Below are 27,641 nucleotides of genomic sequence, written 5' to 3' on the forward strand. Positions count from 1 at the left end.
CTTGCACAGTGCTCCTTGGGATGTTTAAAGTTTTGGAAATCATTTTGTATCCAAATCCGGTTTTAAACGTCTCCACAACAGAATCTCGGACCTGCCTGTTATGTTCCTTGGTCTTCATGATGCTCTCTTTGCTTCAAACAGAACCCTGAGACTATCACAGAGCAGGTGGATTTATACAGAGACTTGATTACACACAGGTGGAATATATTTATCATCATTAGTCATTTAGGACAACATTGGATCATTCAGAGATCCACAATGAACTTCTGGAGTGAGTTTGCTGCACTGAAAGTAAAGGGGCCGAATAATATTGCACGCCCCACTTTTCATTTGTTGAATTTCCACAAAAATTTAAAATAACCAATAAATTTCGTTCAACTTCACAATTTTGTCTCACTTGTTGTTGATTCGTCACCAAAAATTGACATTTGGTATCTTTATGTTTGAAGTATGATATGTGGGAAAAGGTTGAAAAGTTCCAGGGGGCCGAATACTTTCGCAAGGCACTGTATATACAGTATATATACATAGTCCTTCAAGAATAAAAGCAGCACACCAAGGAGACTCCAGTTAAAGTGCTATTTATTAGCCCATCTGGCTATTTGCCCATACAGCGACGTTTCGGTCCTGAAGAGTGTGGACCTTTCTCAAGCCATACATACAGTGGGGGAAATAAGCATTTGATCCCTTGCAGATTTTGTAAGTTTGCCCACTGACAAAGACATGAACAGTCTATAATTTTAAGAGTAGGTTAATTTTAACTTTGAGAGACAGAATATCAAAATAAAATCCAGAAAATCACATTGTATAAATTATAAAAATTTATTTGCATTTTGCATTGAGAAATAAGTATTTGATCCCTCTGGCACACAACACTTATTACTTGGTGGCAAAACCCTTGTTGGCAAGCACATCAATCAGACGTTTTTTGTAGTTGATGATGAGGTTTGCGCACATGTCAGGAGGAATTTTAGTCCACTCCTCTTTGCAGATCATCTCTAAATCATTAAGATTTTGAGGCTGTCGCTTGGCATCTCGGAGCTTCAACTCCCTCCATAAGTTTTCTATTGGATTAAGGTCTGGAGACTGGCTAGGCCACTCCATGACCTTAACCCCTTCATGACCCAGCCTATTTTGACCTTAACGACCTGGCCATTTTTTGCAATTCTGACCAATGTCCCTTTATGAGGTAATAACTCAGGAACGCTTCAACGCATCCTAGCGATTCCGAGATTGTTTTTTCGTGACATATTGGGTTTCATGTTAGTGGTAAATTTAGGTCAATAATTTTTGCGTTTATTTGTGAAAAAAATGGAAATTTGGTGAAAATTTTGAAAATTTTGCAATTTTCAAATTTTGAATTTTTATTCTGTTAAACCAGAGAGTTATGTGAAACAAAATAGTTAATAAATAACATTTCCCACATGTTTACTTTACATCAGCACAATTTTGGAAACAACATTTTTTTTCGTTAGGAAGTTATAAGGGTTAAAAGTTGACCAGCAATTTCTCATTTTTACAACAAAATTTACAAAACCATTTTTTTTAAGGACCACCTTACATTTGAAGTCACTTTGAGGGGTCTATATAGCAGAAAATACCCAAAAGTGACACCATTCTAAAAACTGCACCCCTCAAGCTACTCAAAACTACATTCAAGAAGATTATTAACCCTTCAGGTGCTTCACAGGAACTAAAGCAACATGGAATGAAAAAATGGACATTTTAATTTTTCCAACCAAAATTTTATTTTAGCATCAGTCTTTTCATTTTCACATGGGTAACAGGATAAAATGTATCCTAAAATTTGTTGGGCAATTTCTTCTGAGTACACCGATACTTCATATGTGGTCATAAACCACTGTTTGGGTGCATGGCACGGCTCAGAAGGCAAGGAGCGCCATTTTACTTTTTGAATGGAAAATATGCTTGAATATTTAGCGGTTGCCATGTTGCGTTTGGAGAGCCCCTGTGTGCCTAAACATTGGAGCTCCCCCACAAGTGACCCCATTTTGGAAACTAGACCCTCCAAGGAACTTATCAAGATGCATAGTGAGCACTTTGAACCCCCAGATGCTTCACAAATTGATCCGTAAAAAAAAAAAAGTACTTTTTTTTTTCACAAAAATTTTATTTAGCCTCAGTTTTTTCATTTTCACATGGGCAACAGGATAAACTGGATCCTAAAATTTGTTGGGCAATTTCTCCTGAGTACATTGATACCTCATATGTGGTCATAAACCGCTGTTTGGGCGCACGGCAGGGCCCGGAAGGGAAGGAGCGCCATGTGACTTTTTGATTGGAAAATTAGCTCCAATCGTTAGCGGACACCATGTCGCATTTGGAGAGCCCCTGTGTGCCTAAACATTGGAGCTCCCCCACAAGTGACCCCATTTTGGAAACTAGACCCTCGAAGGAACTTATCTAGATGTGTGGTGAGCACTTTGAACCCCCAAGTGCTTCACAGAAGTTTATAACGCAGAGCAGTGAAAATAAAAAATCATTTTTTTTTTGCTCAAAAATGATTTTTTAGCCCGCTATTTTTTATTTTCACAAGGGTAACAGGAGAAATTGAACCACAAAAGTTGTTGTGCAATTTGTCCTGAGTACACCGATACCCCATATGTGGGGGGGAACCACTGTTTGGGAGCACGGGAGAGCTCAGAAGGGAAGGAGCGCCATTTTGGAATGCAGACTTTGATGGAATGTTCTGCGGGCGTCATGTTGCGTTTGCAGAGCCCCTGTGTGCCTAAACAGTAGAAACCCCCCACAAGTGACCCCATTTTGGAAACTAGAACCCCCAAGGAGCTTATCTAGATGTGTAGTGAGCACTCTGAATCCCCAAGTGCTTCTCAGAAGTTTATAAATGCAGAGCCATGAAAATAAAAAAAATTTTTTTTTTCCTCAAAAATGATTTTTTAGCCCGCTATTTTTTATTTTCCCAAGGGTAACAGGATAAATTGGACCCCAAAAGTTGTCCAGTTTGTCCTGAGTACACTGGTACCCCATATGTGGGGGGAAACCACTGTTTGAGCGCATGGCATGGCTCAGAAGGGAAGGAGCATCATTTGACTTTTTGAATGGAAAATTAGCTCCAATCGTTAGCGGACACCATGTCGTGTTTGCAGAGCCCCTGTGTGCGTAAACTTCAGAGCTCCCCCACAAATGACCCCATTTTGGAAACTAGACCCCCTAAGGAACTTATCTAGATGCATAGTGAGCATTTTGAACCCCCAGGTGCTACACAGAAGTTTATAACGCAGAGCCGTTAAAATAAAAATAATTTTTTTTCCTCAAAAAATAAATTTTTAGCCTGCTTTTTTTTTTTATTTTCACAAGGGTAACAGGATAAATTGGACCCCAAAAGTTGTTGTCCAGCTTGTCCTGAGTACGCTGGTACCCCATATGTTTGGGTACACTTTGGGGCTCGGAAGGGAAGTAGTGATGCTTTGAAATGAAGACATGATGGAATGGTCTGTGGGCGTCATGTTACGTTTGCAGAGCCCCTGATGTACCTAAACAGTGGAACCCCCCCCACAAATGACCCCATTTTGGAAACTAGATCACCCAAGGAACTTATCTAGATGTGTGGTGAGCACTTTGAACCCCCAAGTGCTTCACAGAAGTTTATAACGCAGAGCCTTGAAAATAAAAAATATTTTTTTTTCCTCAAAAAATGATTTTTAGTCCACTATTTTTTTATTTTCACAAGGGTAACAGGATATTTTGGACCCCAGAACTTGTTGTCCAGTGTGTCCTGAGCACGCTGGTATCCCATAAGTGGGGGGGGACCACTGTGTGGGCACACATTGGGGCTCGGAAGGGAAGTAGTGACGCTTTGAAATGAAGACTTGATGGAATGGTCTGTGGGCGTCATGTTACGTTTGCAGAGCCCCTGATGTACCTAAACAGTGGAAACCCCCCACAAATGACCCCATTTTGGAAACTAGATCACCCAAGGAACTAATCTAGATGTGAGGTGAGCACTTTGAACCCCCAAGTGCTTCACAGAAGTTTATAACGCAGAGCTGTGAAAATAAAAAATTATTTTTTTTTCCTCAAAAAATTATTTTTAGCCCACTATTTTTTATTTTCACAAGGGTAACAGGATAAATTGGACCCCAAAATTTGTTGTCCAGTTTGTCCTGAGTACACTGGTACCCCATATGTGGGGGGGGGCACTGTTCAGGGACACGTTGGGGCTCGGAATGGAAGTAGTGACGTTTTGAAATGCCGACTTGATGGAATGGTCTGTGGGCATCATGTTACATTAGCAGAGCCCCTGATGTACCTAAACAGTGGAAACCCCCCACAAGTGACCCCATTTTGGAAACTAGATCACCCAAGGAACTTATCTAGATGTGTGGTGAGCACGTTGAACCCTCAAGTGCTTCACAGAAGTTTATAGCGCAGAACCATGAAAATAAAAAATCATTTTTTTCCACAAAAATAATTATTTTAGCCCCCATGTTTTTATTTTCCCAAGGGTAACAGGAGAAATTAGACCCCCAAAGTTGTTGTGCAATTTTTCCTGAGTACCCTGATACCCCATAAGTGGGGGTACACCACTGTTTGGGCACATGTCGGGGCTCGAAATGGAGGGAGCACCGTTTGACTTTTTGAACGCAAAATTGGCTGGAATAAATGGTGGCTCCATGTCGCGTTTGGAGACCCTGTGATGTGCCTAAACAGTGGAAACCCCTCAATTCTATCTCCAACCCTAACCCCAACACACCCCTAACCCTAATCCCAACCCTAATCATAACCCTAACCACAACACTAATCCCAACACACCCCTAACGAAATCCCAACTCTAACCCTAACCACAAGCCTAACCGTAATCCCAACCCCAACCCAACCCTAATCCCAATTACAACCCTAACCCTAATTCCAACCCTAACCCTAATTCCAACCCTTAGTCCAACCCTAACCCTTAGTCCAACCCTAACCCTATTTCTAACCCTAACCCTAATTCCAACCCTAACCCTAGCACTAACCCTAGCCCTAACCCTAACCCTAGCCCTAACCCTAGCCCTAATGGAAAAATAAAAAAAAAAATATTTTACCTATGGGGGTGATAAGGGGGGCGGTGATTTACTTTTTTTTTATTTTGATCACTATGAAAGTTTATAATAGTGATCAAAATAAATGAATGAATCTGCAGCGTTGCAGATTCGATTTGGCGCACTGCGCAAGCGCCCGCCATCTTCCAAGATGGCGGCGCCCATGACGCTGGACGGCGGGACACCGGGACGGATAGCGGGAGATCGGAGGCACAAAGGAGGGTGAGAGGGGGTGATCGGAGGGTGAGAGGGGATGATCGGAGGGTGAGAGGGGATGATCGGAGGGCTAGGGGGGCGGAAGGAAGGCGGGGGGGCAGATTATGACGGCGGCTGCCGACCGGTGCCGTCAGACAGTGGCGGCAGCCGATCGGTGCCGTCAGTCAGTGTGGGGGGGGTCGGGTCTCGGTGTCCAGCCATGTCCGATGCTACTGCAGCATCGGCCATGGCTGGATTGTAATATTTCACCAATTTTCATTGGTGAAATATTACAATCGCTCTGATTGGCAGTTTCACTTTTAACAGCCAATCAGAGCGATCGTAGGCACGTGGGGGCTAAGCCACACCCCCAGGTGTTAACTCTGAAGGGTCCTTTGTGTGCGGGTCGGGTGACCTTTCAGTGACCCCGGTCACCCGACCCGCAGGGGGGCAATCAATTCATGACACCACATAGGCGTCATGGGTCGTATTGTCACGACTTTTCATGACGCCTACGTGGCGTCAAAGGTCGAGAAGGGGTTAATGTGCTTCTTTTTGAGACACTCCTTTGTTGCCTTGGCTGTATGTTTTGGGTTATTGTCTTGCTAGAAGTCCCAGCCACGACCCATTTTTAATGTCCTGGCAGAGAGAAGGAGGTTGTCACTAAGGATTTTATGGTACATGGCTCCTCCCTTTCTCCCTTTGATGCAGTGAAGTAGTCCTGTGCCCTTAGCAGAGAAACACCCCCAAAACATGTTTCCACCTCCATGCTTGACAGTGGGGATGGTGTTCTTTGGGTCATAGGCAGCATTTCTCTTCCTCCAAACACGGCGAGTTGAGTTAATGCCAAAGAGCTCAATTTTTGCCTCATCTGACCACAGCACCTTCTCCCAATCACTCACAGAAATATGCAGGTGTTCACTGGCAAACTTCAGACGGGCCTGCACATGTGCCTTCTTGAGCAGGGGGACCTTGCGGGCACTGCAGGATTTTAAACCTTTACAGCGTAATGTGTTAGCAATGCTTTTCTTTGTGACTGTGGTCCCAGCTGCCTTGAGATCATTAACAAGTTTCCCCCGTGTAGTTTTAGGCTGATCTCTCACCTGCCTCATGATCAAGAATACCCCATGCCCCAATCAATGTCGATTGACAGTCATTTTGTATTTCTTCCATTTTCTTATTATTGCACCGTTGTCTCCTTCTCACCCAGCGTCTTACTTATGGTTTTGTAGCCCATTCCAGCTTTTTGCTGGTCTATGATCATGTTCCTGACATCCTTATAAAGCTCTTTGGTCTTGCCCATGTTGTAGAGGTTAGAGTCTGACTGATTAATTGAGTCTGTGGACAGGAGTGTTTCATAAAGGTGACTATATAAGACAGCTGTCTTTATTGCAGGTAACGAGTTGATTAGGAGCGTCTAACTGGTCTGTAGGAGCCAGAACTCTTAATTTTGTGGTATTGGATCAAATACTATTTCTCACTGCAAAATGCAAATAAATTTATATAAATACTTATCTCCCCCACTGTATTATAATAAATATCTAATATATAAAGCTCAATGTGTGTGTGTGTATGCTTGTATGTACAGTGGGGCAAAAAAGTATTTAGTCAGTCAGCAATAGTGCAAGTTCCACCATTTAAAAAGATGAGAGGCCTCTGTAATTTACATCATAGGTAGACCTCAACTATGGGAGACAAACTGAGAAAAAAAAATCCAGAAAATCACATTGTCTGTTTTTTTTTCATTTTATTTGCATATTATGGTGGAAAATAAGTATTTGGTCAGAAACAAGCAATCAAGATTTCTGGCTCTCACAGACCTGTAACTTCTTCTTTAAGAGTCTCCTCTTTCCTCCACTCATTACCTGTAGTAATGGCACCTGTTTAAACTTGTTATCAGTATAAAAAGACACCTGTGCACACCCTCAAACAGTCTGACTCCAAACTCCACTATGGTGAAGACCAAAGAGCTGTCAAAGGACACCAGAAACAAAATTGTAGCCCTGCACCAGGCTGGGAAGACTGAATCTGCAATAGCCAACCAGCTTGGAGTGAAGAAATCAACTGTGGGAGCAATAATTAGAAAATGGAAGACATACAAGACCACTGATAATCTCCCTCGATCTGGTGCTCCACGCAAAATCCCACCCCGTGGGGTCAGAATGATCACAAGAACTGTGAGCAAAAATCCCAGAACCACGCGGGGGGACCTAGTGAATGAACTGCAGAGAGCTGGGACCAATGTAACAAGGCCTACCATAAGTAACACACTACGCCACCATGGACTCAGATCCTGCAGTGCCAGACGTGTCCCACTGCTTAAGCCTGTACATGTCCGGGCCCGTCTGAAGTTTGCTAGAGAGCATTTGGATGATCCAGAGGAGTTTTGGGAGAATGTCCTATGGTCTGATGAAAGCAAACTGGAACTGTTTGGTAGAAACACAACTTGTCGTGTTTGGAGGAAAAAGAATACTGAGTTGCATCCATCAAACACCATACCTACTGTAAAGCATGGTGGTGGAAACATCATGCTTTGGGGCTGTTTCTCTGCAAAGGGGCCAGGACGACTGATCCGGGTACATGAAAGAATGAATGGGGCCATGTATCGTGAGATTTTGAGTGCAAACCTCCTTCCATCAGCAAGGGCATTGAATATGAAACGTGGCTGGGTCTTTCAACATGACAATGATCCAAAGCACACCGCCAGGGCAACGAAGGAGTGGCTTCGTAAGAAGCATTTCAAGGTCCTGGAGTGGCCTAGCCAGTCTCCAGATCTCAACCCTATAGAAAACCGTTGGAGGGAGTTGAAAGTCCGTGTTGCCAAGCGAAAAGCCAAAAACATCACTGCTCTAGAGGAGATCTGCATGGAGGAATGGGCCAACATACCAACAACAGTGTGTGGCAACCTTGTGAAGACTTACAGAAAACGTTTGACCTCTGTCATTGCCAACAAAGGATATATCACAAAGTATTGAGATGAAATTTTGTTTCTGACCAAATACTTATTTTCCACCATAATATGCAAATAAAATGAAAAAAAAAAACAGACAATGTGATTTTCTGGATTTTTTTTTCTCAGTTTGTCTCCCATAGTTGAGGTCTACCTATGATGTAAATTACAGACGCCTCTCATCTTTTTAAGTGGTGGAACTTGCACTATTGCTGACTGACTAAATACTTTTTTGCCCCACTGTATGTATGGGTGTATGTCCAGGATTGGCATCTGTACCGTCGCGGCTACAGCGACAAAATTTTGCACAGTCACGCGTCTGGACCCCGAGAGCCTAATAGGCTATGTTGTGAGGCGAAATCTTAACCCCGCGCTTTCCAATTCACCAAACAATTTGGCCTATTATTCTTATCATTTCTATGGTGTTATCGTCCTTCTGTAAAGCTGGAAATAACACAATTTATTACCGTGCCAACACAGACCACCCTCTGACACAGACTGCAGGGGGAGCCCAGTATCACACAGGATAGGATTAGATACACGGCTCAGCAGTTAGTATCACACAGGATAGGATTAGATACACAGCTCAGCAGTCAGTATTACACAGGAGAGGATTAGACACATGGATCAGCAGTCAGTATCACACAGGATTGGATTAGATACACAGCTCAGCAGTCAGTATCACACAGGATAGGATTAGATACACAGCTCAGCAGTCAGTATCACACAGGATAGGAATAGATACACGGCTCAGCAGACAGTATCACACAGGATAGTATTAGATACACGGCTCAGCAGTTAGTATCACACAGGATAGGATTAGATACACAGCTCAGCAGTCAGTATTACACAGGAGAGGATTAGACACATGGATCAGCAGTCAGTATCACACAGGATTGGATTAGATACACAGCTCAGCAGTCAGTATCACACAGGATAGGATTAGATACACAGCTCAGCAGTCAGTATCACACAGGATAGGAATAGATACACGGCTCAGCAGACAGTATCACACAGGATAGTATTAGATACACGGCTCAGAAGCCAGTATCACACAGAATAGGATTAGATACACGACTCAGCAGTCAGTATCACACAGGATAGGATTAGATACACAGCTCAGCACACAGTATCACACAGAATAGTATCAGATACACGGCTCAGAAGCCAGTATCACACAGAATAGGATTAGATACATGGCTCTGCAGTCAGTATCACACAGGATAGGATTAGATACACGGCTCAGCAGTCAGTATCACACAGGATAGGATTAGATACATGGCTGAGCAGTCAGTAACACACATGATAGGATTAGGTACACGGCTCAGAAGTCAGTATCACACAGGACCTAGGGTTAGATACACGGCTCAGCAGATGGTATCACACAGGATAGGATTAGATACACTGCTCAGCAGTCAGTATCACACAGGATAGGATTAGACACACAGCTGAGCAGTCAGTAACACACGATAGGATTAGACACACAGCTCAGCAGAAAGTGTCACACAGGAGAGGATTAGGTACACAGTTCAGCAGACATTATCACACAGGATAGGGTTAGATACACAGCTCAGAAACAGGATGTGCCAAAGGAGAGGACATTTTCATTCCAAGAATTCCACCTGATTTGTTTTTTGATTTTAAATGCCTCCAGTTTCCAGTTCAACTGCTATTTGCAATGTCCATTAACAATGCTCAGGGACAGCCCTTGAAAGTAGTAGGGATCGATTTGCAATCTCCATGCTTTTCTCATGGTCAGCTTTACGTGGTCTGTTCAAGAGTTGGAACTGCCAAAAATCTGTTCATCTTTGCACCGAAAGGAAAAACCAAAAATCTTGAATGAGTTGAAAATAAAATACTATCAATACTTGGGTAATCGTTCAGTTAATTTGTGTTGCAAATCTGTAGTGTTCAATATATGATGTGAAATCTTTTTATGTGCAATATAATCATTATAATTTGTTATAACTAACCACAGTTGGTTACTATGCCCAGGCAACGCCAGGCTCTTCAGCTAGTAAGTGACAGGACCTTCTTGACCTCTTCCTTAGGATAGGCCAACTCCTTTAACTTTCATTAACTTTCTGAAAGGGCTATGGATGGAAATGGTGGGGATAGAGGGAAGGGGAGTCTGCCATTGCAATTTTAGATTATAACTAATAACTTTATTGCATGGGTCTTTACCAACGTGGGTAAGGGTTAATCGATGGTGCGCTATGCAGCTATATGCATATTCTATTCTGAAAATTGCAGTCATACTCTTTTTAGAAACTTGCATAAACCAATGGGAAATACATAAAATAACAGTGAAAAAACCCGACTACTCACTTGTCCCAGTCTCGGTAATCTCTAGGAACCTTAGATCCGGACGAATGAAATTCTTTTTCTTTATGCTGAAAAATAATTTACAAAAAATTGACTTTTTTTAGCAGAACAACTTTATGCTGTGAGACATACGCACAGGTTTTATTTTTGTTGCATTCATTTCGACTTGTTCTTGGACTCCAAAAAGAAGATTATAGCTATACCAGAGATAGTCAAAAAGTAAGGGGACCCTTCAGGACCCATCCTGACTTTTCATGAGCACTTAAAGGGGTTGTCCAGTGAAACCACGTTAACACCTATATGCACAATATATAACTTGGTGATCAGAGAGGATGCGACAGCAGGGATCGGCATCAATCACAAGCCCCATAGGGTATGATTGGAGTGCAAGTCGAGCATGCGCACTTCTATTCTTTCAGAGATAAAAGTTCACTGTTCTGCTGATCAGTGTGTGGGTTCCAGCAGTAGTTTCCCCAGTGATCAATAAGTTACCACCTATCAGGTGTGTGAGCCTATCTGCTAGTAACAAGGCAACCTCTTTTCAATGGGACCCTACACTTACCAGACTCACCCTCAATTTCTGCCCTGGGTTCAAATGAACAAAGGAATAGAGGGATTTTGGGTTCTTACCGTAAAATCTCTTTCTTGGGGCCTTCATTGGGGGACACAGATTACCATGGGTGTATGCTGTTAGGAGGCTGACACTATGCAAAATAAGAAAATTAGCTCCTCCCCGGCAGTATACACCCACCGACAGGCACCAAGTACCTCAGTTGGTGAGAAAGCAGTAGGAGAAGCAACCAAAAACTATGAACATATGTACCAACCCAACAAGGGACTCGAAGACCCAACACGGTACAACTTAAACAGGGAGGGTGCTGTGTCCCCCAATGAAGGCTCCAAGAAAGAGATTTTACGGTTAGAACCCAAAATCCCTCTTTCTTTATCGCGTTATTGGGGGACACAGATTACCATGGGACATTCCAAAGCAGTCCCGAGGGTGGGAACAGTCATAAAGGAACGAAAGGAAGGACTTAGGTCAGCCGATGTGCGACTGCCGCCTGCAGAACCTTCCTACCAAGAGCTGCATCAGACGAGGCCTGGGTATGAACCCTGTAGAACCTCGCAAAGGTGTGCAAAGACGACCAGGTCGCGGCTCTGCAAAGTTGTAAGGCCGAAGCCTGGTGTCGCACAGCCCAAAAGCCCCTACAGCCCGGGTTGAGTGGGCTCTCACTCCCGGAGGAGGCCGTTTTTCCTGAAGTCGGTAGGCTTCCAGGATGGTAGAATGATTCAAGCGAGCAATTGTGGATTTGGATGCCGGAAGCCCTTTCCGGCGACCTTCAGAGATGACAAGCAGGGAGTCGGATTGGCAAAAAGAAGTGGTCCTGGCAAGATAAACTCGCAAGGCTCTCACTACATCCAGTTTGTGGAGCGACTTTTCCAGAGGATGAGCAGGCGCAGGAAAAAAAAGATGGAAGGACGATATCTTCGTTAATGTGAAAGGGGGATACCACCTTTAGAAGGAAGGAAGGAAGGAACTGGCCTGAGAACGACCTTATCTTGGTGGAAGATTAGGTACGGGGAACGACAGGATAAAGCCGCCAGCTCAGAAACTCTCCTGATGGATGTAATAGCGATTAGAAAAGCCACCTTCCATGAGAGAAGGGACAGAGGAATGTCGGAGAATGATGAGGAGGAGCCACATGGGCGACTCCTTGGAGAAAAGTCTTCACCTGCGGTAAGGAAGCCAGATCCTTCTGGAAGAGAATTGCCAGGGCAGACACCTGGCCTTTGAGGGTACTGAGAGACAGGCCCGCATACAAACAGGACTGGAGGAAGCCAAGTATGGATGGAATGGAGAACGACAATAGAAAAACATCGTTATCATCGCACCAACGGAAAAATGCCTTTCAGTACCTATGGTAAATGCGGGAGGAGGCTGGCTTCCTAGCTCCGATCATGGTTTGAATGACCCGGCTGGAAAACCCTGATTCTCTCAGAATTGCGGCCTCAACGGCCATGCCGTTAAACTCAGAGACTGAGAATTCTGGTGGTAAAGGGGGCCTTGTGAGAGAAGATCTGGACGGTCTGGAAGCCTCCAAGGGACATCCGCGAGCATGTTCACCAACTCCGCGTACCAAGGACGTCTTGGCCAGTCTGGAGCCACCAGAATGACTGGGATGCCCTCTGACTTTATCTTTTTGACCACCCTTGGGATTAAGGCAAGGGGAGGAAACAGGTAAGGCAGTTGGAACCAGCTCCACGGAATTACCAGGGCGTCGCAACCGACGGCTAGAGGTCCCTGGACCTGGCTACAAAGTGAGGAACTTTGCTGTTCATCCGAGATGCCACGAGATCGATGGCCGGGGTGCCTCAACGCTGGTATATCTGATTGTAGACTGTGGGATGAAGGGACCATTCGCCTGACGCTAGACCCTGGCAACTTAAGAAGTCGGCTGCCCAATTCTCCACCCCTGGAATGTGAACGGCGGAGATCGCCGGAACGTGACGCAATGCCCAACGCAGTATCTTCGCCACTTCTGACATTACCTGCCTGCTGTGAGTACCGCCCTGGTGGTTTATGTACGCCACGGCCGTGGCGTTGTCTGACTGAATGCGGACTGGTTTGCCTACGAGGAGAGGATGCCAATGAAGGAGAGCAAGGAAGATTGCTCTGATCTCCAGAAGACTGATGGGAAGAAGAGCTTCCTGGGCGCTCCAGCGCCCTTGGGCCGTTTTCCGATGGTAAACCGCCCCCCATCCCAGGAGACTGGCATCGGGGGTGATGACTTGCCACTGAGGCGGAAGAAAGGACCTTCCCTGGAGAACTGGTGCCGGCAAAGTCCACCAAGTCAGCGATTGTCTGACTCTGAGTGGAAGGAGGATGGGGCGGTCCAGAGAAAATGAAGTCTTGTCCCAGACTGAAAGGAGGAACAGCTGGAGAGGGCGAGAGTGAAATTTTGCGAAAGGCACTGCTTCCATGGAAGCTATCATCTTCCCCAGGACCCTCATGCAGGACCGAAGGGACATGATCCTCGAGCGTTTTAGGGATCAGATTCCCTTGCAAAGGGTTGAAAACTTGTCCCTCGGTAGAAACACCCGGGCTAGATTCGTGTCGAATTCCATGCCCAAAAAGGTCAGACGCTGGGTAGGGTGCAGGATGGACTTCTCCTTGTTGACTATCCATCCGAGGCGTCCGAGAGCATCCAGGGTTATCTGCAGAGCTTGAAGACAGTCTTAGCGGGACGAGCCCTTGATCAGGAGATCGTCCAGGTAAGGGATGATGAGAATCCCCCTGGATCGAAGGATGGCCATGACTGTTGCCATCACCTTCGTAAAGACAAGGGGAGCGGAGGCTAGGCCGAAGGGAAGGGCCGTGAACTGGTAGTGATTGTCCTGAATCGCAAAGCGGAGATATCTCTGATGTTGCAAACAAATAGGGATGTGAAGGTAGGCATCCTGTATGTCCACAGAGCAGAGGAACTCTCCGGGTTCCATCGAGGCTATTACCGAGCACAGAGACTCCATCTTGAAGTGGAGGATCCTCACGTGGCGGTTGAGCAACTTGAGGTCCAAAATTGGACGAAGGGAGCCGTCTTTTTTCGGGACTACGAAGATATTTGAGTAGAACCCTGAAAACCGTTCGTTTGAAGGAACGGGAACGATAACCCCGGCGGAAAGGAGGGAGGAGACGGCCTGAAGGAACCCTGGAATCTGCGACCGCTGTCTTGGGGGTCGAGACAGGAAGAAGCGACTGTTTGGGGGGAAGAAAATTCGATTTTGTATCCGGATGTGATTATTTCCCTGACCCAAGCGTCGTCGACAACGGATAGCCATGCGTCCTTGAAAAAGAGGAAAGTCTGCCTCTCACCCGGGAAGGATTTCCAGGTGGGGGTGACCCGTCACTTAGATGAAAATCTGCCGGACCGGGGGCCTGAAGACCTGGAGGGCTGACCTCTTGATCTCCAGCGGGGGGCGGGTTTATATGATGGTTTTCTCCGGTCTCTGTAAGCGGAGGGCCGGTCCTGCTGGGATGAACCTTCTGCGGGAGAGAAGGGGCGAAAGGACCTGAACGGCCGAGAAGCTTTCCTGTTAAAAAACCTTCTAGGCCGGGACTGAGGAAGGGAAGTACTCTTACCACCAGTGGCATCCGAGATTATCTGATCCAGCTTGGCACCAAAGAGCCTATAGCCGTGAAACGCCAGGTTGGTGAGCGACTTTTTTGAGGTGGTGTCCGCACTCCACCACTTCAACCAAAGGATGCAGCGTATGGCTACTATGTTGCTGTTAACTCTTGCTACGCACCCAGCCGCGTCCAAGGAGGCGGCCAAAAGGTATTTACCCGCATGATTAATCTGGTCTGCTAAATCTGCCAGCTCGTCCTGAGGTGCTGCCGTCGAAATGCCCTTGAGAAGAATTTTTGCCCAAGCTAAAATGACTTTTGCCACCCAAGCGGAGGCGAAAATAGGACAGAGGGAGGCGCCGGATGCCTCAAAAATTGACTTAGCCAACGATTCTATTTGTCTGTCTGTCGGATCTTTAAGCGAAGCTCCGTCCGGAAGGGACAGAACCGTCTTAGAAGACAGACGGGAAACTGGTGGATCTACCTCGGGAGCTTTGGTCCATTTTGCGACTAGATCCGCATCGAAGGGATATAGCACATCTAAGTACTTGCGGCCTGAAAAACGTTTCTCAGGATGTTGCCAGTCATTGGCTAAGGAAGTGTCGAACTCCTTGTGATTAGGAAAGGTTCGAGAGGGAGGCCTCGCTCTCTTAAAAGAAACAGAGCATTCCTGAGGGGGTGCCTTATCCGCCTTTATCTTGAGGGTTTGGAATATAGCCGATATGAGACTATCCACCATGTCCCGAGTTCTAGCTATGTTGTCCGCCTCTGAGTCAGATCCAGATTGGGAATCCTCGTCTGACCTAGGGTCATCTGCTGATGAGGGAGACGAGGAGCGTAGCGTGGGAGAAGCGGAAGGACCTTGCGAGCTGGAAGAAGAGCCAGACAGAACCCGCTTCCTAGAGCCCCTACCCGGCCTGTCCGTCTGAAGGTCGCGGTCAGGTGTAGGCGACTCACCGTGAGGGGCGGTCGGCGCACAGGTGGCTGTAGATAGCTGGGTGTTGTGAGTTCATTTTCTGGTCCACCAGTTGTGAGTTCTCCTTCCAGGCTCCCTCTGGTGGTAACAGGAGGTAGTGAGGCTGATTTAATCAGTGGAGATCTGCCACCTGATAAGGAGGATGACGATTGGACCTCAGGAATCTCAGATTGGATTTAAGACAGCCGACGCCCTATTCTGGTGCTGGTGATTACTTCTGGCTTGTCAGGTCTTGGTTTTCAGCTCTGTTCCAGGCATCTAAAGCTAAGTTTTTCTGCTAATGTTTACACTTGATTTTGTTGGTCTATTCAGTTTTTTGTGTGGTCAGCCAGCCCCGGCTGGGGCTGTGCTGAATTTCCACTCTTATTTACCTGCATTTGCCAATTTGCTTTTTGTCCCTTATTAGATTGGCCTCTTTGTGCTCTGTCTCAGAATATTTCAGAGTGCTGATATAGTGGGAGAAGTCTAGTGACTTCAGAGTTAATTTTGCTATCAGAAGTGTTGGACATTATTTTTGTAGTGTTTTTTGCAGATTGCAGACAGTGACTTTCCTTTCCTGTCCTTTCTAGTTAGTTTGGGCCCCATCGTTTGCTCAGCCTATTTTCCTGCCTGTGTTTGTGCTTTCATCTTATTTCACCGTCAATACATGTGTGGGGGCTGTCTTTCCTTTGGGGTCTGCTCTGGGGCAGTTAGTTTTCCCTTTTTCTTGCTTCAGGCTTATGTAGTTCTCCGGCTGTGACGAAGCGTCTAGGATCATCGTAGGTATGCTCCACGGCTGCTGCTAGTTGTGTGGTTAAGATCAGGGATCTGCAATCTGCATAGTTACCAACCTCTCTGGTTTTCTGTGACTTAGCTTGTTTTGTTTTTTTCTCCTCGGTGACCCATTCATAACAGCTGGGGTAAGCGTTCTAAGACCTGGACCAGAGACTGAGAAACTTTAGTCAGATCAGAGACCGACTGAGACATTGCAACGGCCCACTCAGGGGGTGCGGTGCTCTCATTCCGGGGCTCGGAGTGTTCCTGAGGGGAAGACATGGTGGAAGGGCTGCAGGACGGGCAGAAAGGAGACGACTGACCTGATGCCCACTTTTTACAGCGCGCACAGGCGTAGTGAATAGCGGTGGGTCTAGAACAGAGAGCCCCTGCAGGATTGGGCATATGTCTATGCGGTAGTAGCGCTACCTGATAGGGAACTGCCGTGGAGAGTTAATTATAGCGTCAGACTGTAGAAGCGCCGAGCCTACCGAGGTTCAGATGCAGAGCAAAACACCATTGTGTCCCCCAGGAAGAGATCCGGTGAAGGGAGAGATGATATCCAGAAATGACAGGAAATGCTAGCGGTGGGCGGGGCTTAACCGCCGAGCCGTGTGATTGGAAGAGGACCGAAGGGAGGTGGGGTTAAGGTCAGACTGACAGCGCTGAAGTGAAAGCAGCCCTGTGATGGGCTAAAAAGCGCGCGAAGAAAGCGCGCGCAGAGAGGGAAGAGGAAGCTTTCAAACTGAAAGTGAAAGCATTTCCCTCTGTACTAACATGCAACGGCGCGCCCGGAGCCAGTGAAGCCGCAGGGACAGTGAAGTTACCGGGTAGGTTGCTGCCCGCGGAAACCACCGCTGGACCCCCCGGTGATAGCAGAAGAGGCGCGCGTCTGACAGAGCACCCGGTGAAAAAAGGGGCGGGAAATTCAAATCGGCCCTGAGAGGCACCGATCCTGATAACATTAATGTGGAGAGACTGCAGGGCAGGTATTTCAAACGGGGGGCGCTGTACTGCCTGTAATGGGGCTGAATGGGTCAGCTTGGGTCCATTTTTGAGAGCGGGGCTGAAGGGGACATTCAGATCAGCTTATCTGACGTCCCTGAAGAGGATGACCGCAGGGGCCCATGATAGAGAGCAGGCCGCTGGGAGAGGCGATCCTCTGTACCCGCACCATGTCCGTATGGTGCAGAAGATGGCGCCAAACTCATGCTGGCAGGGGAAACGTCACCGCTGGCGACCGCCGTCTTCCTCTCAGCCCTGTCCCGGGAGAGGGGTGAGGAGGGGAATCGGCTAGGACCGGCCACCCGTCAATAGCCCATAGCACCCAAGGGTGATAGGAGAAGGTCCTGCCTGCGGTCCTGAGAGTTGCAATGTGGGCAAAACCACATTGCTCGCTTAGCCGCCTGATATGGAAAAGCAGGATGAACTCACATCCTGTTTCCTGATGCTGAATCTGAAAAATAAATTGAAAAAAATTAATACACACAACTAAAACCTGAAAGGAAAAAGAATTAGTTAGATGCGGATCTGGGGAGACACTAAGCACAAACTGAGGTACTTGGTGCCTGTCGGTGGGTGTATACTGCCGAGGAGGAGCTAATTTTCTTGTTTTGCATAGTGTCAGCCTCCTAGCAGCAGTAGCATACACCCATGGTAATCTGTGTCCCCCAATAAGGCGATAAAGAAAAAAGGATTCCACTTTGGAAAGATGGGGCATGGCAAAAAATGGAAGCAGCTACCCCTCTCCAAATGTACAAAGTAGAAAATCTGAAAGGAGCAACTATGTCATAACTGCACTACAAGTCTTGTCCCGGCATATGGGCTCACACGCTTTTAATCAAAATGTGCACTAAGACCCTCACATTTATGGGTATTTTATGTGTGTTAACAGCTGCCATCTAATGCTTCGGGTGTAATGGACAACTATATATACGAACATACACACAAATATATATATATATTGTGAGAATCATGTGGGAATAGTGGATGAGGGCAGGTATATCTCGCCCAGATTCCTTTCCTATGTGGCCTAGTCTGGTCAGTATCGCACCTGCTTACTAATGGATAATGGGAGGTGGATATAAAAGGATGCCAGGTGGTTGTGTGAGGGTCTCAGCCTGGGAACACAGAAAGCCTGTCTGTGTGAGAGACACACGTGAGTGGAAGCAGTGCCCACTGCAACTATGGTTTGGCTGGATGGGAGAAGCCCGCCAGTTGGTAGTTAGGTTGTCCATTGTTTAGTTAGTGCCGGCCAGGCAAGGATTTGTTTTATGTTTTATTTCCTTTTGCATTGCTTTCACCGTTAATAAACCTGACCCAGGGTCAGTTACACCCGAATCCCAGCTCTGCGCCTGAGTTTCATGCTGAATGCACGTGACCTTTGACCCTAGCAAAGGCGATCCCGGAGTGTTTTATCACATTGTGGTGGAGAATGCGGGCATCACGTTGCAAGCATGAGCATGGAGGACGTGGTGAAAGCGCTGGTACAGTCCACTGCCGTCCAGCAAGAAGCTAATCGGGTGATGATGGCCCAGCTGAAGGAGTTGGTGGACATGACATTTGCCGATCGTTTGCTTCTCCAGCAGGTGGCGCAGCGCTTGGCAAGCTTACCTGAGCTTAACCTGGAAGCCGAGTCGAGAGTGATTCACGTGAGTCGGTACTGGCAGAAAATGACGACCGAAGATGACGTCGAGGCATACCTGACCACGTTTGAACGGACGGCCGTGCGAGAAAAATGGCCGAAGGCACGATGGGCCGGCCTGATTGCCACGTTTCTTTCCGGTGAGGCCCAAAAGGCTTATTATGACTTAGAGCCTGAAGCCGCGCAGGACTTTGACAAATTGAAAGCCGAGATCTTGGCCCGGCTGGGAGTGACGACCGCTGTCCGTGCACAGAGAGTGCATCAATGGACTTATCAGCCGGATAAACCACCTCGGTCCCAGATGTTCGACCTGATCCACGTGACGAAGAAGTGGCTACAACCCGAGGTGTTGACAGCGCCAGAGATAATCCAGAGAGTCGTCATGGACAAGTACCTGAGAGCTCTACCGCCAGCCCTGAGGAAGTGGGTAAGCCATGGAAATCCTACGACGGCAGATCAACTGGTGGATCTGGTTGAACGTTACTCCGTGGCGGAAGGACTCCGAGACGACGCTACCCCACCTCGTTCTTCATCATCTCCACGTGGAACCGGTAAGACTGTTCCAGGTAGTAGGGGAGATGGAAAAATCACTAAGACAGTGGGGGAGGAAAACGGGACTGCCCGCACTGCGAGGCCGAGAGTAACGAACTATGGTCTAAGCAAGGGGCCCGTTAGGTGTTTCCGCTGCCAAGAGATGGGACATATTGCTGCGAACTGTCCGGTCACTACTGAACCCATGCAGTGCGACGTCACAGACTCTAAAAACCGCATGTCTATGGTTGCACGGGTGGTGAGTGTGAATGCCGGTCAAAAGGATGTGGAAAAACACTTGTGTGATTTAACTGTTGATGGCAAAAATGTGGTGGCATTGTTAGACTCGGGAAGTGTGGTGACTCTGGTGAAGGCCAGTCTGGTGTCAGCCCCGACTGGACCATCAGACAAATTTTCTGTAACATGCGTGCATGGAGACACCTGTTCGTACCTCACCACGGTCATATGCATTACAACTTCCTATGGGTCTGTGCAACATAAAGTGGGACTCGTCCCGGCGTTATTGCATGATGTTATCCTGGGCCGGGATTTTCCCCACTTCTGGCAATTGTGGGAGAATCAGTTGATACCCCAGGGTAATAGTGTACATGATTCTTCTCCCAGGGCGCGTGTGGGTCCCGAACCCCTGGAAGAGGTCTCCCCGGAAGACTCTGGGGAAGAGTCTGCGGGAAATGACCTGCAGTTCCCGTTTTCAGTCATGGCGGGTGATACAGAGGAGACCGGGGAAGAAGAGGAGGCCGACAGCCGTGCACCTCCCCGTTTGCCGGATTTAGAAGTTCAGAAAGATGACTTCCAAAGTGAGCAAATAAAGGATCCTACCCTTTCTCAGGCTAGGAAAAATGTAAAAGTGATAAATGGGGTACCCGTAGAACCTGGCTCTAGGCTGGCATATCCTTACATGGTTCTGGAGAATGATTTACTCTATCAGATAGAGAAAAAGGGGGAAGGTACGGTGCAACTATTAGTCGTGCCAAAACCCTACCGGCGGCAGGTGCTGGACCTGGCCCACGGACATGTGATGGGAGGTCACCTGGGAGTCCAGAAAACCACCGAAAGGATATTACACTGTTTTGTTTGGCCAGGCATGCATCACGATATTCGTGTATATTGTGAGTCTTGTCCTGACTGCCAAGCCTCTGCACCTAAGCCCCGGTTCTGTAGCCCTTTGGTACCCCTACCTATTATTGAAGTCCCGTTTGAGAGGATTGGGATGGATTTAGTTGGACCCCTTCCACGGTCTGCACGTGGACACCAACATATCCTGGTCATCTTGGATTATGCCACTCGTTACCCGGAGGCCATCCCTTTGCGTAACACGGCCACCAAGACGATTGCCAAGAAACTGGTGCATGTGTTTAGTCGGGTCGGTATACCAAAACAGATACTCACCGACCAGGGGACCCCCTTTATGTCCAGGATAATGAAGGAGCTCTGACGATTGTTACAAATCGAACCGTTACGCACATCCGTGTATCACCCTCAAACAGACGGGTTGGTTGAACGGTTCAATAAAACTCTGAAGCAGATGCTGAGAAAGGTGATAGACAAGGATGGGAAGAACTGGGACTATTTACTTCCGTATTTGCTTTTTGCCATCAGGGAAGTACCCCAGTCTTCCACGGGATTCTCACCTTTCGAGTTATTGTACGCCCGACGTCCTCGCGGACTGTTAGACGTTGCAAAAGAAACCTGGGAGGGTCAGGTCACTCCATTTAAAACAGTGATAGATCACGTCACACAAATGCAGGACCGTATTGCGGCTGTTATGCCTATCGTCAAAGAACACATGATACAGGCTCAAGGAGCCCAAAAAAGAATCTATGATAGGGGCGCCAAGATCCGTACGTTTGCACCCGGAGATAGGGTGTTGATCCTGGTCCCCACGGTGGACAGTAAGTTCCTGGCAAAGTGGCAGGGCCCCTTTGAGATCAAGGAAAGAGTTGGTGAAGTAAACTACAAAGTATACCAGGCAGGTAAACGGAAACCTGAACAGATTTATCATGTAAATCTGATAAAGCCCTGGAAGGATCGGTCTGCCTTGTCAGCGGAGCTGGCCCGTCCTGTCTGCTCGCATACCGTACCGGAGGTACGGGTTGCAGAGACTCTCTCGGAGCGGCAAAAGACTGAGGTCAGGCAGTTTCTACTTCACAACCAAAAGTTTTTCTCAGAAAAACCCGGGCAGACTATGCTAATGAAACATGACATCGTAACGGAACCTGGTGTCACAGTTCACGTAAAGCCCTACCGAATCCCGGAAGCGCGCCGTGAAGCCGTTTCCCGAGAAGTGAAGGCAATGTTAGAGTTAGGAGTCATTGAGGAATCGCACAGTGCGTGGTCCAGCCCGATTGTGCTAATTCCTAAACCGGACGGCACCATCCGGTTCTGCAATGACTTCAGGAAACTGAATGCAGTCTCAAAATTTGATGCCTATCCTATGCCCCGGGTCGACGAGTTAATAGATCGGTTAGGAAAAGCCCGGTATATTACGACCCTAGATCTAACAAAGGGGTATTGGCAGATCCCTCTGGCTGAGGCTGCCAGAGAAAAGACGGCATTTGCTACGCCGGAAGGTTTATTTCAGTATGTATATATGCCGTTTGGACTGCACGGGGCACCGGCGACCTTCCAGAGGCTGATGGATCGAGTCTTGAGGCCACATAGGCGGTACGCTTCGGCCTATTTGGATGACATTGTCATTTACAGCTTGGACTGGGAGACTCATCTCCAGAAAGTACAAGCTGTGATTGACGACCTGTGGGAGGCAGGTCTAACCGCGAACCCCAAGAAATGTCACATCGGGCTAGAAGAAGCCCGGTATTTGGGGTATGTAATTGGGAGGGGTGTTGTTAAACCCCAGGTTGATAAGATTCAGGCGGTTCAGGACTGGCCACAACCTGTCAACAAGAAGCAGGTGCAAGCCTTCCTGGGGATCGCCGGCTATTATCGCCGGTTCATACCCAATTTTGCAGCCATCGCTACCCCCCTGACGGATCTTACAAAAGGGAAAGACTCCGTCATGATTAAATGGAGTTTAGCGGCTGAAGAAGCCTTCCATAGCCTAAAACGGGCACTTTGCTCTCAGCCCATACTGGTGACTCCAGACTTCCGCAGCGAGTTTGTGGTACAAACGGATGCCTCTGATACCGGTATCGGGGCCGTACTCTCACAAGCGAGGGACGGAGTGGAACACCCAGTCCTCTATCTCAGCAGGAAGCTGAATAAACACGAGCAAAGGTATGCAGTCGTAGAAAAAGAGTGCCTCGCCATTAAGTGGGCTCTAGAGGCCCTCAAATATTACCTGGTGGGCCGAAAGTTCAGGCTGATCACTGACCATGCCCCTCTCAAGTGGATGCACTTGAACAAGGAACGGAATAGCCGGGTGACCCGGTGGTTCCTTGCCCTGCAGGCCTACACTTTTACGGTGGAGCACCGCCCAGGGGTACAGATGGGGAATGCAGATGCCCTGTCCCGAGTGCACGGTTTGGCGGGTGTCATTGCTCGACCAGAGTGGTCTGAGCAGAGGGGGGGGATATGTGAGAATCATGTGGGAATAGTGGATGAGGGCAGGTATATCTCGCCCAGATTCCTTTCCTATGTGGCCTAGTCTGGTCAGTATCGCACCTGCTTACTAATGGATAATGGGAGGTGGATATAAAAGGATGCCAGGTGGTTGTGTGAGGGTCTCAGCCTGGGAACACAGAGAGCCTGTCTGTGTGAGAGACACATGTGAGTGGAAGCAGTGCCCACTGCAACTATGGTTTGGCTGGACGGGAGAAGCCCGCCAGTTGGTAGTTAGGTTGTCCATTGTTTAGTTAGTGCCGGACAGGCAAGGATTTGTTTTATGTGTTATTTCCTTTTGCATTGCTTTCACCGTTAATAAACCTGACCCAGGGTCAGTTACACCCGAATCCCAGCTCTGCGCCTGAGTTTCATGCTGAATGCACGTGACCTTTGACCCCAGCAAAGGCGATCCCGGAGTGTTTTATCACTATATATATATATATATATATATATATATATATATATATATACAGTATTTATGTCATTGCATTAGGAAAATGATACCTTGTTAGTTGCTGGACCATTAGCATAAGTGCGGATGGGTGGCAGAATATCTGCGTGTTGCTCAGGGATGGACTTTTCTTGGTCTTTAAGTTTCATGTCGGTTAAGAAATTCTGAAAGAAAAAAAGAAGCAGGTGTAGCAAAAACCGACAGAATGTGAGAACCCTGTGTAAAGTCCGGAGCTGAACTCATGATTCTGCAGCGTTCATAGCTAACATTGGTAAGATTTAGGCTGGGTTCACACGTAGCGGAACTCTCATGGAAATTACTGCGAGAATTCCGGAATTCCATTGCGCGGGAAAATCGCATTTTAAATTACCGCGATTTTCCCGCGGAAAAACTAGCATTTTGCAAGCGTAATTAGCTGGCAGAATTGCTAGAGTTTTCCAAGCGATCTGGAGCATCGCTTGGAGAACTGATTAGCTGATATTTTGGCCAAAATACTTGAGCCCATAAACTGCGCCAAAGTTCCTCACGCTTACGGGTCCCTACACTAAACTAAATAGCAAAGCCACTGAAGAAGACTCAGGTCTTCAAAAATTCATTTATAACAACAAGCAAAAAGGCAGCAACACTTACCTGCCCAGGTCTGGAACAAATGCACTGCAGGGTGCAGCCAGCCCATAAAGCAAGATGTTAGCAACACAGGTGCAAAATACCAGATTACCTCACTAATTGGTAAAATTTTTTGCACTACATTTTTCGGGGTGCAGCCGAGCCCAGACACGTTTGGTCTCGTATGAGGGGTGTTCACACTGGAATGCATTGAGAGGGTGCTGGTCAGCCCGCCTAATCGAATAGTAGGGGCGTTACTAATAGGCTGTGAACCAGACACCATGCAGTTCCCTTGTGTGAACGGTACCCTATGCGGACCCTCATTGTGCAATTGTATACTGGGCAGTCACCCCCTCCAGGAATGGGTATGTGGAGAGTGGCTGTTAATCTGGTATTTTGCACCTGTGTTGCTAACATCTTGCTTTATGGGCTGGCTGCACCCTGCAGTGCATTTGTTCCAGACCTGGGCAGGTAAGTGTTGCTGCCTTTTTGCTTGTTGTTATACAGAAAAAGGACAGCAGGTGGCAGCAGACCAAATGCAAGACTACACTGCATGAAAAATAACACAATCTATATAAAGCATATAATCATAACGTTAGATGGGACAGCAAATTGCCCCACCTTTTGCTGCGATTACAGCTGCAAGTCTCTTGGGGTATGTCTCGATCAGTTTTGTACATCAAGAGACTGAAATTCTTGCCCATTCTTCCTGGGCAAACAGCTCGAGCTCAGTGAGGTTTGATGGAGATCGCTTGTGAACAGCAGTTTTCAGCTCTTTTGACAGATTCTCGATTGGATTCAGGTCTGGACTTTGACTTGGCCATTCTAACACCTGGATACGTTTATTTGTGAACCATTCCATTGTAGATTTTGCTTTATGTTTGGGATCATTGTCTTGTTGGAAGACAAGTCTCCGTCCCAGTCTCAGGTCTTTTGCAGACTCCAACAGGTTTTCTTCAAGAATGGTCCTGTATTTGGTTCCATCCATCTTCCAATCAATTTTAACCATCTTCCCTGTCCCTGCTCAAGAAAAGCAGGCCCAAACCATGATGCTGCCGCCTCCATGTTTGACAGTGGGGATGGTGTGTTCAGGGTGATGAGCTGTGTTGCCTTTAGCCAAACATATCGTTTGGCATTGTCGCCAAAAAGTTTGATTTTGGTTTCATCTGACCAGAGCTCCGTCTTCCACATGTTTGGTGTGTCTCCCAGGTGGCTTGTTGCAAACTTTAAACAACACTTTTTATGGATATCTTTGAGAAATGGCTTTCTTCTTGCCACTCGTCAATAAAGGCCAGATTTGTGCAGTGCACGACTGATTGTTGTCCTATGGACAGACTGTCCCACCTCTTGGCTGCATCTCTGATCAGTCTTCTCCTTGCCTGAGATGAAAGTTTAGAGGGACGGCCGGGTCTTGGTAGATTTGCAGTGGTATGATACGCCTTCCATTTCAATATGATCGCTTGCACAGTGCTCCTTGGGATGTTTAAAGTTTTGGAAATCATTTTGTATCCAAATCCAGCTTTAAACTTCTCCACAACAGTATGACGGACCTGCCTGTTGTGTTCCTTGGTCTTCATGATGCTCTCCGTGCTTCAAACAGAACCCTGAGACTATCACAGAGCAGGTGCATTTATACGGTGACTTGATTACACACAGGTGGATTATATTTATCACTAGCTGAAGAGCCCGGCACTGCCCGGGCATAGTAACTAACTATGGTTAGTTAATACAAATTATAATGATTATATATATATATATATATATATATATATATACTGTATATATATATATATATATGTGTGGGTGTGTGTGTGTATAGCCCCGCCCACTCTGCCTAGCCACATTCAATACAATATCCCACATCATCCCGTCATCCAGTGCTACCAGACTACTACTCCTAATATCCCACATCCACATCATCCCATCAGCCAGAGCCACCGGACTACTAATATCCCACATCATCCTGTTAAAGCCACCGGACTACTACCCCTAATATCCCACATCATCCCATCAGCCAGAACCACCCGACAACTACCACTAATATCCCACATCATCCCGTCACATCCACCGGACTACTACCCCTAATATCCCACATCATCCTGTCAGCCAGAGCCACCGGACAACTACCACTAATATCCCACATCATCCCATCAGCCTGGGGTCAGAACCAGAGCGCTGAGTGGAACGGTCCTAACTTCCATACCGGGGATCCCTTTAAGAAAGCCTGGGATCAGAACTAGAGCGCTGAGTGGATTTGCCCTGACTTGCATACCAATGATCCCTTTAATAGAACCCTGGGGTCAGAATCAGAGCACTGAGGGATTTACCCTAACTTCTGTATAGAGATCCCTTTAAGAGATCCTGGGGTCAGTACCAGAGCATTTGAAGGCAATTGCCCTGACTTCCATACCGGGGATCCCTTTAAGAGAGGACTGGGGTCAGCACCAAAACGCTGAGTGGATTTGACCTCACTTCCATCCGGGGGATTCCTTTAAGAGGGGCCTGGGGTCAGAACCAGAGCACTGAGTGGATTTGCCCTAACTACCATAATGGGGATCCCTTTAAGAAAGCCTGGGATCAGAACCAGAGCGCTGAGTGGATTTGCCCTGACTTGCATACCAATGATCCCTTTAATAGAACCCTGGGGTCAGAATCAGAGCGCTGAGGGATTTGCCCTAACTTCCGTACAGGAGATCCCTTTAAGAGAGCCTGGGGTCAGTATCAGAGCATTTGAAGCTAATTGCCCTGACTTCCATACTGGAGATCCCTTTAAGAAAGGCCTGGGGTCAGCACCAAAACGCTGAGTGGATTTGCCCTAACTTGCATAATAATAATATTTATTTTTATATAGCGCTAACATATTCCGCAGCGCTTTACAGTTTACACACATTATTATCACTGTCCCCGATGGGGCTCACAATCTAAATGCACCATTGATCCACGGGTGGGAGGGATTCATTTCTGTCAAGTGGTCTGTGCTCCTTTCTGGGGGGGCAGACAATGGCTGGGAGCTTATGTTCCTGGGGATGCTAGATTTCTCCCACCATGTCAGTGTCTGCTGAGGTGTTATCAAGTGGGAAAACTTGCTCAGCTACTTTTAACCAGCTCTGGTGAAATGAGAGATGCTTAGTGATTGGTTGCAATTAAAACTGTTGATCATAGCAACCAATCAGAGCTTCTTTTGAACAGCTCTGGTGAAATGAAAGATGCTTCGTGATTGGTTGGTGATACACACATACATACATTCATTTTATATATAGAGATCATTAGTCATTTAGGACAACATTGGATCATTCAAAGATCCACAATGAACTTCTGGAGTGAGTTTGCTGCACTGAAAGTAAAGGGGCCGAATAATATTGCACGCCCCACTTTTCAGTTTTTGAATTTCCACAAAAATTTAAAATAACCAATAAATTTAATTCAATTTCACAATTGTGTT

At 47.0% G+C, this 27,641-nt stretch overlaps 1 protein-coding gene across 1 annotated transcript in view; it reads right to left on the minus strand.

Annotated features, from left to right (window-relative positions):
- The window catches only part of SPAG1 (sperm associated antigen 1), a 130,410-nt gene that overhangs the window by 91,899 nt on the left and 10,870 nt on the right, over window positions 1–27,641 (minus strand). The window contains exons 4-5 of the mRNA XM_073550449.1: window positions 23,647–23,757; window positions 10,537–10,601 (exon numbers count right to left, since the gene is read on the minus strand). Coding sequence (XP_073406550.1) covers window positions 10,537–10,601; window positions 23,647–23,757 — 176 coding nt within the window. The remainder of the gene's footprint in view (window positions 1–10,536; window positions 10,602–23,646; window positions 23,758–27,641) is intronic.

The sequence above is a fragment of the Dendrobates tinctorius genome, unplaced genomic scaffold (genome assembly GCF_039654945.1).
Source record: "Dendrobates tinctorius isolate UK_male_01 unplaced genomic scaffold, ASM3965494v1 ptg000165l, whole genome shotgun sequence".
Classification (NCBI taxonomy): Eukaryota; Metazoa; Chordata; class Amphibia; order Anura; family Dendrobatidae; genus Dendrobates; species Dendrobates tinctorius.